The sequence below is a fragment of the Xiphias gladius genome, chromosome 15, assembly GCF_016859285.1.
Source record: "Xiphias gladius isolate SHS-SW01 ecotype Sanya breed wild chromosome 15, ASM1685928v1, whole genome shotgun sequence".
Taxonomy (NCBI): Eukaryota; Metazoa; Chordata; class Actinopteri; order Istiophoriformes; family Xiphiidae; genus Xiphias; species Xiphias gladius.
Genome location: NC_053414.1, coordinates 19,582,801 through 19,598,471, shown reverse-complemented (window position 1 = coordinate 19,598,471; position 15,671 = coordinate 19,582,801). Strand labels below are relative to the sequence as shown.

The 15,671-nt window shown below is 39.7% G+C and overlaps 1 protein-coding gene across 2 annotated transcripts; it reads right to left on the bottom strand.

Moving 5' to 3' along the window:
• Positions 1–1,610: 1,610 nt before the first annotated feature.
• LOC120800268 (mitochondrial Rho GTPase 1-A-like) lies at positions 1,611–15,462 on the bottom strand. 2 transcript variants are annotated; one of them, XM_040146240.1, is made up of 21 exons: positions 15,085–15,462; positions 14,251–14,309; positions 13,989–14,070; positions 13,716–13,759; positions 13,566–13,619; positions 13,339–13,391; positions 12,757–12,865; positions 11,044–11,145; positions 10,674–10,772; positions 10,394–10,502; positions 10,156–10,276; positions 9,856–9,940; positions 9,226–9,371; positions 8,665–8,765; positions 8,201–8,331; positions 7,739–7,822; positions 6,472–6,594; positions 6,169–6,371; positions 4,306–4,428; positions 2,848–3,001; positions 1,611–2,639 (listed from the first exon to the last, which is right to left on the bottom strand). In XM_040146240.1, exons 1-20 carry the CDS (start codon positions 15,119–15,121, stop codon positions 2,884–2,886), a joined length of 1,983 nt encoding a protein of 660 aa, XP_040002174.1. In that variant the 5' UTR covers positions 15,122–15,462; the 3' UTR covers positions 1,611–2,639; positions 2,848–2,883. The 2 variants fall into 2 exon arrangements, with proteins under 2 accessions (XP_040002174.1, XP_040002175.1); XM_040146241.1 differs by lacking the exon at positions 4,306–4,428 and having other exon boundaries at positions 1,611–3,001; positions 15,085–15,460.
• Positions 15,463–15,671: the final 209 nt, after the last annotated feature.

The window sequence follows — 15,671 nt, the reverse complement described above, 5'->3', positions numbered from 1 at the left end:
AACTTTTCAGGCACCCTCAATTGCAACAGGTGGTGTTACGTGTGTAACTGCAGGCTCAATATGTTGATATATATTTTCTTCAAATCAAATCGTCGTTCCCTTTCTTTTTATTAAATCGAGCCTCTTCCAGTCTTTTCATGTAACCCGCAGAAAACTGAAGAGCCCATGGTTGGGAATCACTGCTCCAAGGCCTTAATGTCCTATTTGTGTCCAATACATACACAGCTTTAGACTACATTACTGGTATCAACAAAAAGTAGGCTGTACTAAGGACTTCATTTTCATGGTTAAATGGGATTTCTCATGCAGCACAGTGTCTAACTGTCTCAAATAATTACAGATACTCATTAGTGAGAGAACTAGTGTTGCTTTCAATGTCCCGTGAAAGAAGCTGCACCAAACTATTCAGCTGCAGATGTCCGAATGCAGTGTGTCTTAGAAATAACTTGTCTGCCTTTTAGAGCCTCTTCAATGGCCCAGGGTACTGGTTGACTTAACATAATTATTTTTTATAAAAACTTTGTTGGTTAGTGAGTCACTCTGAAATAAGGTCTGGAAGAAGAAAAAAAAAATAAATCCCCCATGGAATAATTTCATATACTTTCAAGATTCTTCAACCAAAGATGCTCCAGACTAATATGCTTGTGAAAAATGACAACTTAATACTCAACTGTTGTAGTAATTTCCATACATCTGTTCTTTATTCTTGGCATCTCTTGAATCTGGCAAAATACCATCTATACGGCTTAAATACATTTTCAGCCCAGCACCAAAAACACATGGCAATCACCTGTCAATGCAGATAAAAAAAAAATAAGGGAGGATTAAACAAAGTTTGCACAGTAAATCGTGTTTTACTCTACTTAAGGCTTTCCATCGGTAGAGGCAAGGCCTCTTTGTTGAAGAGTATAGTGGGTTTCGTAGGTCGAGCTTATACCTCGACCACATCGTTGTACTGTGCTGTGGAAGAACAATGCGATATTGATCTAAAATTTAAAGCCATATATGTCTGATATTTTTCAAATCGATTCCTGATGCAGCTCTTCCTATATACTGAAAAACCTCACCTTGTACGAGGTCACTGACCACTTCGACATGATCTCACCCTGGTCCATACTGCCTTCACCAGACTGGCTCATTACGAAAGCTGGTGTACTTATCTTAACACATGAACAAGCCTGAGTCAGTTTCACACTAAATGTTAAAACATACATTACAGGGCAACCAATTTGGTCTTTGTTAGTCACTGGTGAGGATTTTTCTAAGCAATGCTGCCCTCTTGTGTCTTAGTAAATCCTGTTGTCATATCATTACATGCTTCTTCCATACAATCCGATCTTACTCAATAGAACCTCTTGTTGGATATCATACAAAAGCACAATTAAGAAGTAGTAGTAGTAAAAAATAATTGACAAAGTTCATTTCCAATAGTTAAATTATACTGTCTGCATCATGTTCAGTACAATCAAAACTTGACCCTTCCTGGTAGGTTAGTGCTGTCCAGAAATACAGAGAAGAATTACATTTCCTTAATTTCATTACTGGAAAACAAAAACTGGTCAAATCTTCAAATCTGTTGGTGAAAAGAATAAATTCCGTCAGACCAGATGTAATAGACATATTTCTTTATTGTAAACTTTTGGAAAGGCAGGGCTGAGTGAATACATCAAACTGAACCTGGTTGCAAGCAGTTACAGCTATATGGAAATTAACATCTGGGGCCACGTTATTGCATGTTCTGTAGGAGAGATGACTTGGAATCACAACAGGGATCAAATGACCGTCAAACCTCACCGTGACTCAAGACTCAACTATCGTCTGTTTAGCACTCCTGTCAATAAACTTCACTACAACCCTGGATTACTCTGAGCTGTCGAGCAATGTAGAGAAGTTGACGTGGTCATTTTTTGGAAAGGAAGTCTTAAAATACTGGAGTGTGGTCGGAAATTCTGAAGCATGCACATACAAAATGTACAAGATGGCTGTGCAGTGTAAATTTTTGATATCTTAGCTTATAAACACATACACACGCACACACAACCTGACAAATAAAGTGATCGACATATGAAGATGAGAGAGAGAGAGAGAGAGAGTGGAGAGACAGCCTTCATTCCACGCATTCAGTTCCACTGATCGAACACTGACATGCTCAGATGTACAGACTTGACAAAATAAAAAAAATTTAAAATGTGCATCCAAGCGTTTTGGCCACTGACAAACCAATGTTCTGTCCATGTGAGTAATCAAGGCTAATGCTTGTGCAAGTTCATGACCTGGCTTTTGGTGAGAGTCAGGCATGCCCCTTTTGGACCAACAAATGTACAGTCTACTATGTTATATACATCATTTACATATTGTTCAGTCTAATAAAAGCATCAATTCTATGGCGTACCTCACTCATCGCAATCCCTATTTCAAGAGACACAAAGTTGTTCATCATTTCAAATCAACAAGCAACCAAAAAAATAGCTATATTTGTAACTCACTCATATGTATCTCACTACAGCTCACCAGCAGCTTACAATCATTTTTTTATACAAATATAAATATATTACTTTACTTTGCAAATACTTGCAGACAGACAGATTAAGCAAATTAGCAATTTTGGTACAAAATTAAATATTTTTGTCTTTTATCCCCTAGAAGAAAAAAGAAAATGACAGTGGAATGAAAATGCAAAAAGTATGTGTGCTAAGTAGGTTTGCACACATTTTCTTCCCTTGAACACAAAATACATTTTTTCTATTAAACTACAAAACCATGACTGATTTTCCATAAATCTTTCATTTACTTAATGCAAAAAGAAAAACCTAATGTTGTGACTGGTCAAAATAGTTTTATATGTACCATGGGTAAAGGAAGTTGGAGCCGAGTGCCTGAGAATCACCGTGGCTTGAGCAGCACTCTGTACATGGTGAAGCCCAGCACAGCAAACACTGTGGCCCCAACACTTGCTCTGAGCCAGAAGGTCGAGCTCTTCAGGTCTGCTTGGCTTACATGCCTGTTAAACAGAGGGGTTGAGAGATAAATACAGAGACTGTGTGAAGGGAAGCACAGTAAAGAGTATTTTCATATTCATCTCTTTAGAAATGACAAAGAAAAGGATGAAAGAACCAAGTTAGAGTAAGCCAGAATTCTATTTCATAGATTAATCATAACTGGGTCAGAGCTGACTGATCACATCTCAGCCTCTTTGCACAATTTACTGCATCATCTAAGCCAAATTCATAAAATTAAACAACTATTTCTTAAACTAATAACTCTCAAGTTTGAAACAAAAGTGACGAATGGCAGTGTCAGTAGTGATGGGTTGCTAAGAAAGATGATTTGAATATACATCAAATTAACATGATGAGAATATGGAAGAACTGATGACAGAACAGCGATGGAGCCTCTAAATATGGAGATGCTGAAGCAAAAGCCAATCAATCAGACAAGGGAAATGGAAAATTGTACTTATGATGTGAAACAACACGACCAGAAATGAGTTATGACATCTGTTAGATGAGAGGGCTAAGGAACAATCACATGAGCAAAGAAGACAACAACAGGGAAGCTGACACCAACCGTATGACAGTGGGCTTCAAATCAAACATAGAAACACTGCTTAAAATCCCTATAGAGAGCTTGCAAGCAACATCAAGATTAAGAGAGTTGAAGAAGAATGAAAGACAGAGGAAAATGTAGATACCAAAAAGGAGTGTTGGAAAAAATGGACAAGAATGAAAGAACTCTGACAACATGAGACAGGCAAAAAAGGAGAAAAGTGCCAGGAAAATTATGTTCTAGAGAGAAGAAAGTTAAAAAAAAAAAAAAAAAAAAAAAAAGGCATGCTTCAACATTGCATTAGTAAATGTAAATGAAAATAGAAAAAAAAAAAAAAAAAATCGGAGGTAAAGACAGCCTGCAAACATTTAGTCACTTAATAGATTCTGGCAGTATTATCTGGAGCTACACTGAAAACTCATGTCACTGTTGTTCCAAATGTAAGTAGAGGCAATATTCACAGAAGAGAGGATTTAAATGTCTTTTTGTTATCAATTCACAACAAACAAAGTCACCAATATTAAACTAATCAGTCATATAATCCGATATTTTACTCCACCCTTATATAGCACTGTAAATAGTATGTGTGTTTGCAGTGATGAGTCACTTCCATGGGGTGGAACTGCAACAGCCTGCTGTGCTAAAGCATTGGCCCAATGCCTCAAAATCCAACAACTTAAAGAAATGAAAAAGAAGAAGTGATCGATAAAAGACAACACAGGCTGGTGATGGTCAAAATATCGAAGAGGTAAAGAGGACCTTCTAAGTACGACAGCGTAGAGTTTGGCCCTGACCGTCTGCAGCAGCTCAGAGTTGAGGAAGTTCTGACACAAGCAGAAGGTGCACCGGTTACAAGTGCACATGCAGCGCAGCCTGGCGTGGCTGAGGAGAGATACGGGGAAGACGTACCCACATCAAAACACACAAACCACACACGTTGGGTTTCAAAAACATACCGCAGCAAATGGGACACACACACACACAAGACACACAAGGGGAAGAGGGAAAAAAGTTAAGAGTTGAAAGATGCCACCACCATTACAAGAGTCGAATGCAGTTCATCACATGAGAGCCAGGTCCATAAAGAAAAGTTGAAATGTTTCTCCTGCGAGATATATTCAGGGGAATGAGGGAATTCAGCACACTAATCACTAAAATGTTATTTCAACTTGAAACCACAAACGGAAGAAAATTAAGGGAAAGTAAATTACAATTTTTTTTTTTTTTTATAATGTGGATGAACCAGCCCTTTAAGGACTACTTGTGCTCTGTGGACCCAAATGAAACCGCTGCATCAAGTAAAACGGTAAAAACAGTAAAACTAATCTGAATTTACCAAAACCTTCTCACAAAATGTTTGAACAAAAATTCTCTCTGCTCTATGACATTGTAGAGCTGGCATGTGAAAAAAACAAAAACAAAAACAAAATATGTTCTGATTAAATTTCTGTATCTCAGAGTATACCATGATGTAACAATGTTTAACGATGTGATGTGAAGAGAGGTTATCTGTGCTGACAACTTGACTGTCAGAGTGTGAGCCTCTGGGAGAGATCAATATTAGTGCTCTGCAGGGAGACCCTTTTAACTACAGTGCAAAACGCTGTGGAATCAGACTGAAAGCAACATGTCCAGAGGGCAGTGAAGTGTATTAATCCATGTAGACTGAAGAACTTGATGTCAGATACTGAGACATGCAGAGAGCAGGGACCTCCCCAAAGGGAATAAATTTGTCCTGAGTGAGGGTATGAAGTAACAGAAATTACAGAGTATGGTTTTGAATCCTAACCCAAAAAAAAAAAAAAAAAAAAAAACATCCGATCCACCCCACCTGTTTCAGACAGATTCATTTCATTCATTTTCATTCAGAAATTTGGTTCAGATGATCCATAGCTGAGGATTTACAAGACTAGTTGGCCAGTGCAATTTTCCATAGATCCAGAGGTATGTAAGAGCAAGCTGCAGATTGTGTTAAAAATATCTCCAATCGCCAGAAGCTACATAGGCAATTTTAAAAAAACACTGATCTTGCATCAGAAGGAAAAGACTAAGTTTCCAAATTGTAGCTGGAATTACCAAACTACATTTCCCTTTTTCTATATACTATTGGGAGCAAAAGTTAAACATCTTCACCCATCATATCCTGACATCATAGTTACTCATTAGCGGGCAGGTTTTCCAATAAGAAAAGTGATAATAAATGCATGTTAACTTTAAAAGTTCTGCTACGACTTTGGAACATTTTAAAGCAAAAGTGTGAGCCTCATGTGTACATACAGTTAAGAAATGGTGTAATAAAAAAAAATATATTTTTAAATATACTGTAAGTCCCATCATTTGAAGGGCATTGTAATCGGGTCAAATAACATATGAGACTTTAGTCTATAATGCATTACAGAGGTGCAACATTAAAGTTACAGCTACAGTAATAACCCTAGCCCTTGCTCGTGAACAAGAGCTGGGTGAAGATGATATCACCTTCAGCTCTAAATACACGTTACTTGGATCACTTTAAATGACTTCTTGTTAATAAAGCTCTTATTTCAGTTAACTGTGCTACCTAATGTGCAAAAATAGCTAGAGCAAGTTTAACGACTCTAGATCAAGTGTCTGTATACGTACGGGTACATGGCCATGGTGGTAAGCTTGGTGTAGATGTCTCTGCATGGTGCTACTGCTGTGTTACAGGTGAAGGACTGGGGAGGTGGCATTTTGTGCCTCCTACAGAACTCCAGAGGACTGCAGCCATACATCTGTTTGATCTCTGGCAGGTCTGACTTCGTTGCTATCATCATACATGGTGTCTTGCTGTCCATGAAGTATTGCTGAGGGAGAAAGAGAGAGAGAGGGTGATGAATGATTGTGTTTGAGATATTAAGTGAGTAAATATTTGTCTTTCGCGAGCCAGTGCATACACAGTTTTACCTTGAAGACTTTGGTGCAGTATTCAAAGGAGTAAGGGTTGCTGACATCATAGACCAGGCAGACAATGTCACAGGCCATATCAGCATCAGACAGGTAGTCAAAGTCAGGGAACACTTCATGAAGCTGGAGAGGAGAGGAGAGGTGACTTAAAAAGTTTAACATAAATGGAAAAAAGCCCCTTTAACATTAAATACACAGAGATATCCTGAAAGTGAGAAAAACACAGCTGATTTTCAAAAGTAGTCCTGTGGCTTATAATTGCTAATGCTTTCTGCATCACTGTCGTCAGCAGTAGTTTACTGCAGCCGTTAGGTGGTGAGTTTGTCTGGATTTTGTTCCCACCATTTTTGGGGGCTTCACAGTAGCTCGGTCCGCAATCACAGTTGAGAGTGCATGTTGTTTGGCCAAATGGGACTTCTTATCCTATACACACTGGATATGGATTACTGCGAACTTTATAATATATTGTCAGAAATAAAATGTACTTTAATAAAGCAGAGTCTTCTGTTAAGGAAGTTCTACTGATGCAGCAGCAACACAGCATTTATGCTCCAGTTGTTTAGGAGTGCCAGCAGAAACAGAGTCACTACGCTGCGCAGTGTTTAACTGTGGATGCCAGCACAGAGGGAGTACCTGAGTGTGACACCTTTTTCAAAGACAAAGAACCAGTGGCAACAGAAAGAGTGCAGTTGACTTGGGTAAATCTAACACTGTGTTAAAAAATGGCGACAACGTAACACAATTCAGGGAATTGTGGTTTAACTTCTAAATGTGTCTAGCTAAAAGTAGCCATTCTGCAGAGCTAATATGTTCAAGGTTTTGCCTACATCTTCACAACCACACAAAACTGGCCATATTTCAGTTGCTGGGTATTTCAATATCATATGCAAACGCTACTATGTCTGCACTTTTGCAAGTAAGTAGTGTAATGCTGAGGCTTTTGTCAAGCAAGTACAAATGCTTGCTTGACAAAAGCACTAGATGAGCGTGATAAGTAGCTTATATATGCAGCAGGATAAGTACAGCCAACCTCAGGCTAGCTTGACCTTGATGGTTCACAGTTGACAGCCTCCCACACAATGCATAGTGGTGCGTATATATACATATTGTAGTTTTTTTTATTTTATATATAATGAAATGTAATATAATCATAATATTAGTAAATAATACAATTATTATTATTGTAATTATTGTTTTCAGAACTGGAAGAGCACGATCGCACAAATTGCTACTAATTCAAGTGATATCTGAGGTGTGTGATACTCACAAGAAGGTACTTCTCCTGGCCGTAAACATATGCTGTGCTGATGGCATAGTAGGACCTGTGTTCCTCTCTAATCATTTTTTGGCGCTGAGAAGAAGAAAGGTTACGTAAATCAGATTACAATGTGAGATAAACGGTGATGTAAAGCAACTGGGATAAAAGTCCATGCCAGTCTATACTGATACAGTCCCATATATGCAAGAAAAAGCAGTGAGTTTTGATAGTATGTAACTGTAATATGTGACTCTGTGAAAAACAGACATCTGACCTGAAATATTTCTGTGGAATATTTGTAATATATCAGGATGTAATGCAATATTTACTTTTTGCAGTGTCTTTGTGGTGGAAGGCTTACAAAACAGAGAACACTGTTCCATTTACACCTGAGACATAGTAAAATATCTTTGATGGCAAAATATGCATCAAAATGTGCATCTTCATAACTGGTGCTCATTCTTGTTTTACCATGAGGTTTCTACCCAGGAAAGCTTGGAGGAAACTGCTCTTGCCGCTGCCAATGTCTCCAAAGACATTACAGCGAAAGACGCTGCGCTGGGTCTGCTTCTTTTGCAGGTCAATCTTCTTATCTCTGGTCACTGCAGGGGGCAAAACCGCACACAGGCATTGGGGGATCAGTTTAGATTGCTGCTGCACACAGCACATGCCTGCACTCAGTCAGCAACGACGTTCAGTTAAAACTCCTGCTTCAACAGTCCCACAGCTGATGTTATGAAAGTGTTGACTAACTGATGTAAATACTGAACGCATGTCTGTTTAAAGCATTTTACACATAATAACTACATCGTGCTACGTAACTACATCAAAATGTTCTCAGGCAGTATTGGGATATTACAGTCAACACTGTATGGATCAAGAGCTCATCGTGTAGCCAAATATTAGCTAATATGGAAAAGAAGATATTACAATACCTGTAATTCCTGATGCTTGGGACTCCTGCTCAGCAATTATTGAGTAACCAAGGTAACCCAAATACTCCAGGCATCGTTGGACGTCAAGATATGTTGTTAGCCTGAACAAGAGTAAGTTGAAGGAAAACCATTACATCCATTAAATATACAATGGAAACCTACCATCTACCCAATGTGACAGAGATCAAACATCTTCTACAAAAGCCATTCAAGAAAACACCTTTTTCTAAACAACAAAATGAGCCAAATGTAAACACGTGCACTGTTTCATTTTTGTCCTAACACAAATGGTGTACAAGAATTTTGCCTAAATAAAATACAGTCTAAAACAAGCAAAATCAATAATAAATTGGGAAATATCTAATCAAAAAGGTACATAAACAGGTGTGAGAATCTGACCATGCACGCAAAGTTAACTTGCGGTACTTGGTCTGATACCTAGCTCCAGTGGGGGAATAAGCTTTTGTTTGTAGAAAAATGAGACAGCAGCTTTTCTGTTACTAGCATCTGAGGTTGCCTAAATTCCACATGTGGCTTTAAAATAATTAAATGCCCACTTACGTCCACTGAGAGAGATAGCCCTGGTAGGTGATCCAGCCATGGTCATTAGTGCAAACTGTGTTATTGACATCAGGACCCCAGGGCATGTAGGGAAAAACATCAAACAGGTCCTTCAGCTCCTCTGGTGACAAGGCACAGTCACGGTCCTGACAGACACAAAGATTGTTGTTCAGGAAAGTAACCTATGCCAAAATATGGAAAATGGTGCTCGCAGCAGGAAATATTTCAGGTGGGATTTTAAGGGTGGATGTAAACTGAATGAACTGCACTTGCTCAGTAGATTACAGAAAAATGATTCACTTAGTTTGCTGCTTGTCAATCTCCTCTACCTGGGAAAAAAGATGATGAACCAAAGCACACATTCACAGTTGGACACATATCACTATGACAGAAAGCAGATCTTGGCACAAGCTGCCACTTTCACTCTTTGACTTTCATTCGGGCCTTGCAGCTAATGCTCTTGTCAATCCCTTGTCAGTGACGAGAGGTTAAATCATGCCTCAGCAGGTGGTCAGCGTTGGCTGTGAGAGTGTATTTTGGTTTTGCACGGTGCTGTGTACTGAGCAGCTTCTTTTAAGTCTCCAGGGCAGAGGCTAAGGTAAATAAAGAACCAGACGAACAGGATTGTACCTTGTCATGTTTGTCAAAGACGCTCTGGAGGAAGAGGTAGGCATTGTGGTTGAGCTCTGTGGTGCAGTCTGGGGGAACTTTCAATCTAGAGAGAGTTAGATATCACAATATACAGCCATATTTAAAGACAAAAAGTCAGTTTAAACTGAACCAAAAAGGAGAACATTATGTTTGAGAAAAAAAATAAAAAAAATAGTCTGCATAACTTCATGTGTCCCTCATATATACAGAGGGAGATAATTTGATGAATCACGAAAGAAGAAAAAAGGTGTCTGGTGGTAGTTTGAAAAACAGACTCACGGCGGGAAGAGATAGTCCTGATTTAACTCCAGATCATCATCGTATCCGAACCTCCTCAGCACTGTCCAGGTTGTTTCATGGCGACCACGCTGAATGAACAGGGTGTGGAGGAACAGGAAACCTGGAGTGGAGAGTCACAGAAACACAAAAACAACACAGTCAGAAATGATGTGACTGCAGTTTTGTTAGTTTATGTTTTTTTTAAAAATGAAAAAGAGGTCTGTCCATCTGTTCCTACCTTTAAGAGTGAGTCCATTATCACACACTCCATCACTCAAATTCTTCCTCACCACATTTTTTACATCCTCTAATGCCTGAGGCTCTAGTGGGGTGTTGAAGCATGTCCGCTATGATCAGTCAAGACAAAAACATCAATCTAAGTATAAACTAGCAAAAAGATTATTGTCCACAAGTAAGTGAAACGATAGCATAAGGCTGAGATGATAATTCTACTTTTTTTTTTTTTTTTTAAACCCATTGTTAACTTTGTCAGCTACAATATTTACCAATTGATTTACCTGGAAGAAGTTGAGTTCATTGTCATTAAGAATCCCATCATTGTCTAGGTCTGACACTTTGAAGATTCGAGTGAGAGCTTTTACACAAAGCAGCTTCATCTGGAAATCAAAAAGTGGCGAATCAAAAGATCAAAATATTTCACTCTTCATACTTTGCTTAAAAACAGTTTATACCCCAACGTGACATATTTAATTTTTAACAGAAGTGTGGGCTACAACAGCAAGGACATTCAAATATTGTACTATACAATTCTATCAAATGTGAATTCACAGAAATTTTCAAATGCAGGCCTTGATGCAAAACAAGCTGAGAACCACTGGATCAAACAAACAGTGGTGCTGAATTTGCACAGTTTATTTTATCTCTTACATCTTTTTTCTCTGGACAGTAAAGGGGGCCGGTGGGGTGCAGAACGGCTTTTTGGGCGTAGTAGAACAGCTCTGAGATGTTCTTCAGGTTCTTTGCTGAACACTATACATAACAGGAAAAGGAAGAAGGTAGTTTGGATATACATATATGAATATGGATTTTCAATGCTACAGTGCAGTTCTATAACAATACAGCATTTAATAGCCTTGTTGCATATAAAAAAACCTTAAACACCCTTTAAAGTACAGTGTAGTACTGCTTGATGTGTACAAGTATCAGCATTGAAGCTGTAATGCCAACAGTGTCCTGGCAAAGCAGGGCCACTGGTGTTTACCTACCTGTCAGTGTGTGTGTGCATATGTTTGTATATACTATATATGTGTGTATGTGTGTGTGAGCGCTAAGTCAGGGCCATACAAGGTATTAACATACAGGATAGGTCTGAGAGACATGGCGCGTCTAATCAACCAGTCTGAAAAAAACAACAACAAACAAACAAACAAAATAAACAAACAAACAAAAAAACAAACAAACGGGTGACTGCCTGTTAGGAGATAGTAGTCAGTGTTAATGAGTGACACAGGATGAGGTCAACAGACAGTGAACTCAGCACAAACACAATCAAAACAGCAGAGTTCTCACACATTAGGAGCTGGTTCATCTTGTGCAGTCACGTCACATAAAGTGTTCTTAATGATGTGGGTTTGAGTTAAGCTCATTGCAGGTGTCAAGTATCAAGTCCTCTTGTACTGCCGTCCCCAACCGTCACTTAGAACTTGGTGTCAGTTAATAAAATCCTGAAATTCAGCACATTTACAATTGTTGAGCTTCCTCGTTGGAAAGACTGTATGCAGTACAAGTGCAAAAAATAGCATTCGCCAAGGAGAAGACAGCGGCTTCCAGGAAGGATAAAAAAGCACTAGCGTTGACAAAATAGTCAATTAGGTTAATGTACCTAAACTAAAAACTGACAACATTATCTGTAGGCTGCAGACCTCCCCAGTTTGGCAGTTCAGAGTTCAAAATCACATAGCCGACAACTGACGCAGTGTATGGGAGAAACACATATTCGGCTTGGTTGAAATATGTACTGTAGGAGCAAAGGCTGTAAAGGGCTTTACTTGTAACCCCAGGTTGCCAAGTATGTCACTGTAAATTAAATATCACGAGAAAAGATAGAGAGAGAATATTATTAATTTTGACCCATCTGTAATCTGTGGTTATTCTATTTCTATACTGCCATCATGTAAAAAAAACAAAACAAAACAAAACATTTCCTTCTATTTATTGAGATTTTAATGTTTTCATTTCAATTTATCGATTTTTTTTTGGGGAATAATAAAACCCCTAAAAGCACCACAAATAAAAAAAATTTGTTGAGAGGAGCCTAAAGATTAGGCTTTTCCTCTTGGCTCCTACAGAGTTCACAGTTTCTACTCAGCAGTTATTGTTGAACCTCTATCATGTTTCATCCCCTCTTTATGTTTCATTTATGAGTATGCGATAGAAGATATTCATTTCATTTGTTTTTTGTCCACTTCCATCTGTGTTAGTCTGTGGTCTGTATCAATAGCATTGCTACTGAATTAAACTTGTAATTATCGTGCAAATCAGAACTTATTAGATGATCATGCTCCACTCTCACAACCTCAATTTCATTGTTTTACCACTGAGAAACAGTCGCGACGGTAAACAGAGTGGTCAGTCTCTCACCTCAACACACGTCTCTATCTCACTGTACTGGTTCATTATGGGCAGTATGGTCTCCATGCTGCTGTGTTCCACCAGGTCCGACTTGTTCCCCACCAGGATCAGAGGAACCCTGGAAACACCGCCAAGGCATCGCATTAACACTAATAAAATACATCAAATGTAAATTTAACAGATAGTGCCAGCTAATTTAAAAAAAAAACAGTACATTGTATGTATTTCAGTATTTTCCCTCCCATAGCAGCAGTGACTCGTTTCAGAAGTGAGAATACCACAACGCGGGAGACTGAATCTGCACGTGTGAAATGCGGCAACTTCCACTGCTGCGCCCTGCTCCCAGTGAAGCAACCGTGAGACATTTTCCACCCTGTGCCTACAGGTCATCGCGTCAAGTACTACTAGAAAACTTCGATGTCTGGGCTCTTTATACAGAAAATGGTCTTTTGCAGACTTTCCATTGGGTTGATTAGGAGCACATGGCACGCTCATGGACAAAAATGGGAGACATAGGCACCCTATTCTGCCCCATATTCCAAAACTGACGTTACAGAGAAAACTCTGGACTATTCTTATACAAGTTCACACCTGCTGTCCTTGTCCGTGTTCTCAGTGATGAGGGGGATCCAGTGGCTGGTCACCTACCGGGATGAAAACAAAGGTGGGAATGATAAGACATGAGGGATTCTCTATTTTGAGAGACAAATTCTGATTTTTGTGTCCCACAGTCACACTGACAGTCTCCTATGTAAAGTTTTACAGTTCGACTGCAATATAAACAAATGATGGAAATGCCGGCAGCAGAGGTAACTCACCTTTTCTATGGACTTCTTGTTGTTGACAGAGTAGACAATGCAAATCACATTTGCCTATGAGAGAGACCAACACAGAAGCTTTTACCAGAACTCAGTTTGTAACAGAAATGTAACAGAAGTGTAACAGAAATGCTTAATTCACTGACGGACCTTGGAGATCTCCTGAAAAAGCTGCTCATCTGTCTGCTCTGCCTCTGTTGGGGGAAGATAAAGGTACCACAGTTAAAACCTGGAAAGTGCTCTCCTTTCTCAATTGGCAATTTTTTTTTTCCTCAAAAAACATGAGGACACATCTTTGTATATTTATGATTTCCCAGCATGGGTTACCAAAGTGAACGCAGAAGAACTGAAACACCAGTAGACATAAACATTTTTCAGTCACAGCAGAATCAAAAAAATGAAACAGTCCCGGCCTTCGAGTACCTGAATAATCCACAATGTGTGTGGGGACTCTCTCTGGCGTGACATCTGCAGGTATGGTGATTTCCTCAGCTCGGTAGGGCACCTAGGACAGACAAGTGATACACTAGACTATGGCTTACATAGACATGCTTACAACTGGCTACAGAGCTTTGGTAATCCAGTCAAAGTAGCGGTGTTAAACCCCACAAAGGCAGATATTAAGTTCAAGGTGCAGAGGCATCATCAAGGTTACCAATATCTGACATAATAAGTTTCTCCATACCACATCTGGGAACTCCTCGCTGACCAGGGACATGATGAGAGACGTCTTCCCCACCTTGGCTGCAGAGGGAGGGAGAGACCAGGGGAGTTAGCATACTCTGAACCATGTTCGCTCACCAGCTCATCATAAATAATGTGAATGTGTTAGCTGTGGGGACATCACTCATTCCTCTTACAATGAGCTTTACAACCTATTCAGGCCAGAGACTGGGACAAAGTTTTCACGTTATGGACATTTAAAAAACCACAGGGCAATTTGTAATGGCTGTGTCTGATGTATGAAGTGCAGCTTCCATCCTGGCTCTGATTTGAATATTTTTTGATTTGCGATATTCCACGAATTCAATGAACAGAGAAAAGCAAAACAGGAAGATGTCACCTGATCGTTTTTGAAGGTCTTTGTACACAGATATAAATTAAAATGTACCTATATCTTTGGCTTAGTTTGGAGTTTCTCGCCAGAGATTTCACAGTTCAGGTCAGGGAAAAGACCTGAATGACATCAATTCAGAGTGAGCAACCTTTCTGTGACAAACCAAGTGATATAAGGTGGGTTACACCACGGGTTAAGCGAAATGAAAAAAAAATGTAGAATTTTTCATACACTGACCCATTATTTCAGTTACCAAGAGAAGACACACACAGACACACACACACAGACACACACACACACACACACACAGACACACACACACACACAGCTCCTCATCATCATGAGACACTGGTCTGGTTGTCAGCATCACATGCTACGGCTGGTAGCATCAATGCAACGAGAAGCGAACACTAAAGGCTGACCCTGCCCGACCGGCGCGCCGTACACGACAGCTTTACTTACGCTCTCCCACTAATAATATCCTCACGTCCTTGCGCATCCTCTCCGGCGTCGACGACCAACTTTGCAAACTGGTTTGTGTGAAACATTTATGCTCCCCTCTGGGCGAGGGATACGGCCGGCCAGCTCCCCTCGGCCTGGCTCACTTGCTAACGGCTACGTTCGCATTCCAGCTCCGGTTTACACTGGCTCAGGACCGACGGTACGCCGTCACAAATTCGTTTCAAACCGTTAGGTATCCGGGATAACAGCAAGCTTTTTTTTTTCTTCTTCTTTATTCTACCTGCCAGACACAGTCAGTCAGTAGAAGGTACCGCTTATGCTTATGCTGCTGCTGCTGCTGCTACACACAAACTTGACTGTTACGGCAGCATTACCGGACGCTGGCCAGCGCGTTTTCCACCACGCCCCTCCGCTTCGGCGAAGATCGTGTATTGTTAACGGAAATCACTTAAACGCTTACAGGTCACCCACTTTCTTGTCCTTCTAGTAGGGTCGTTTGCAGTCTCTTGACAGTGAGAACGCAAAACGACAAAATTGCGACTTAGATCAAATACAGAGGTCTTAATATTTTTTCAGACTTTACTTGG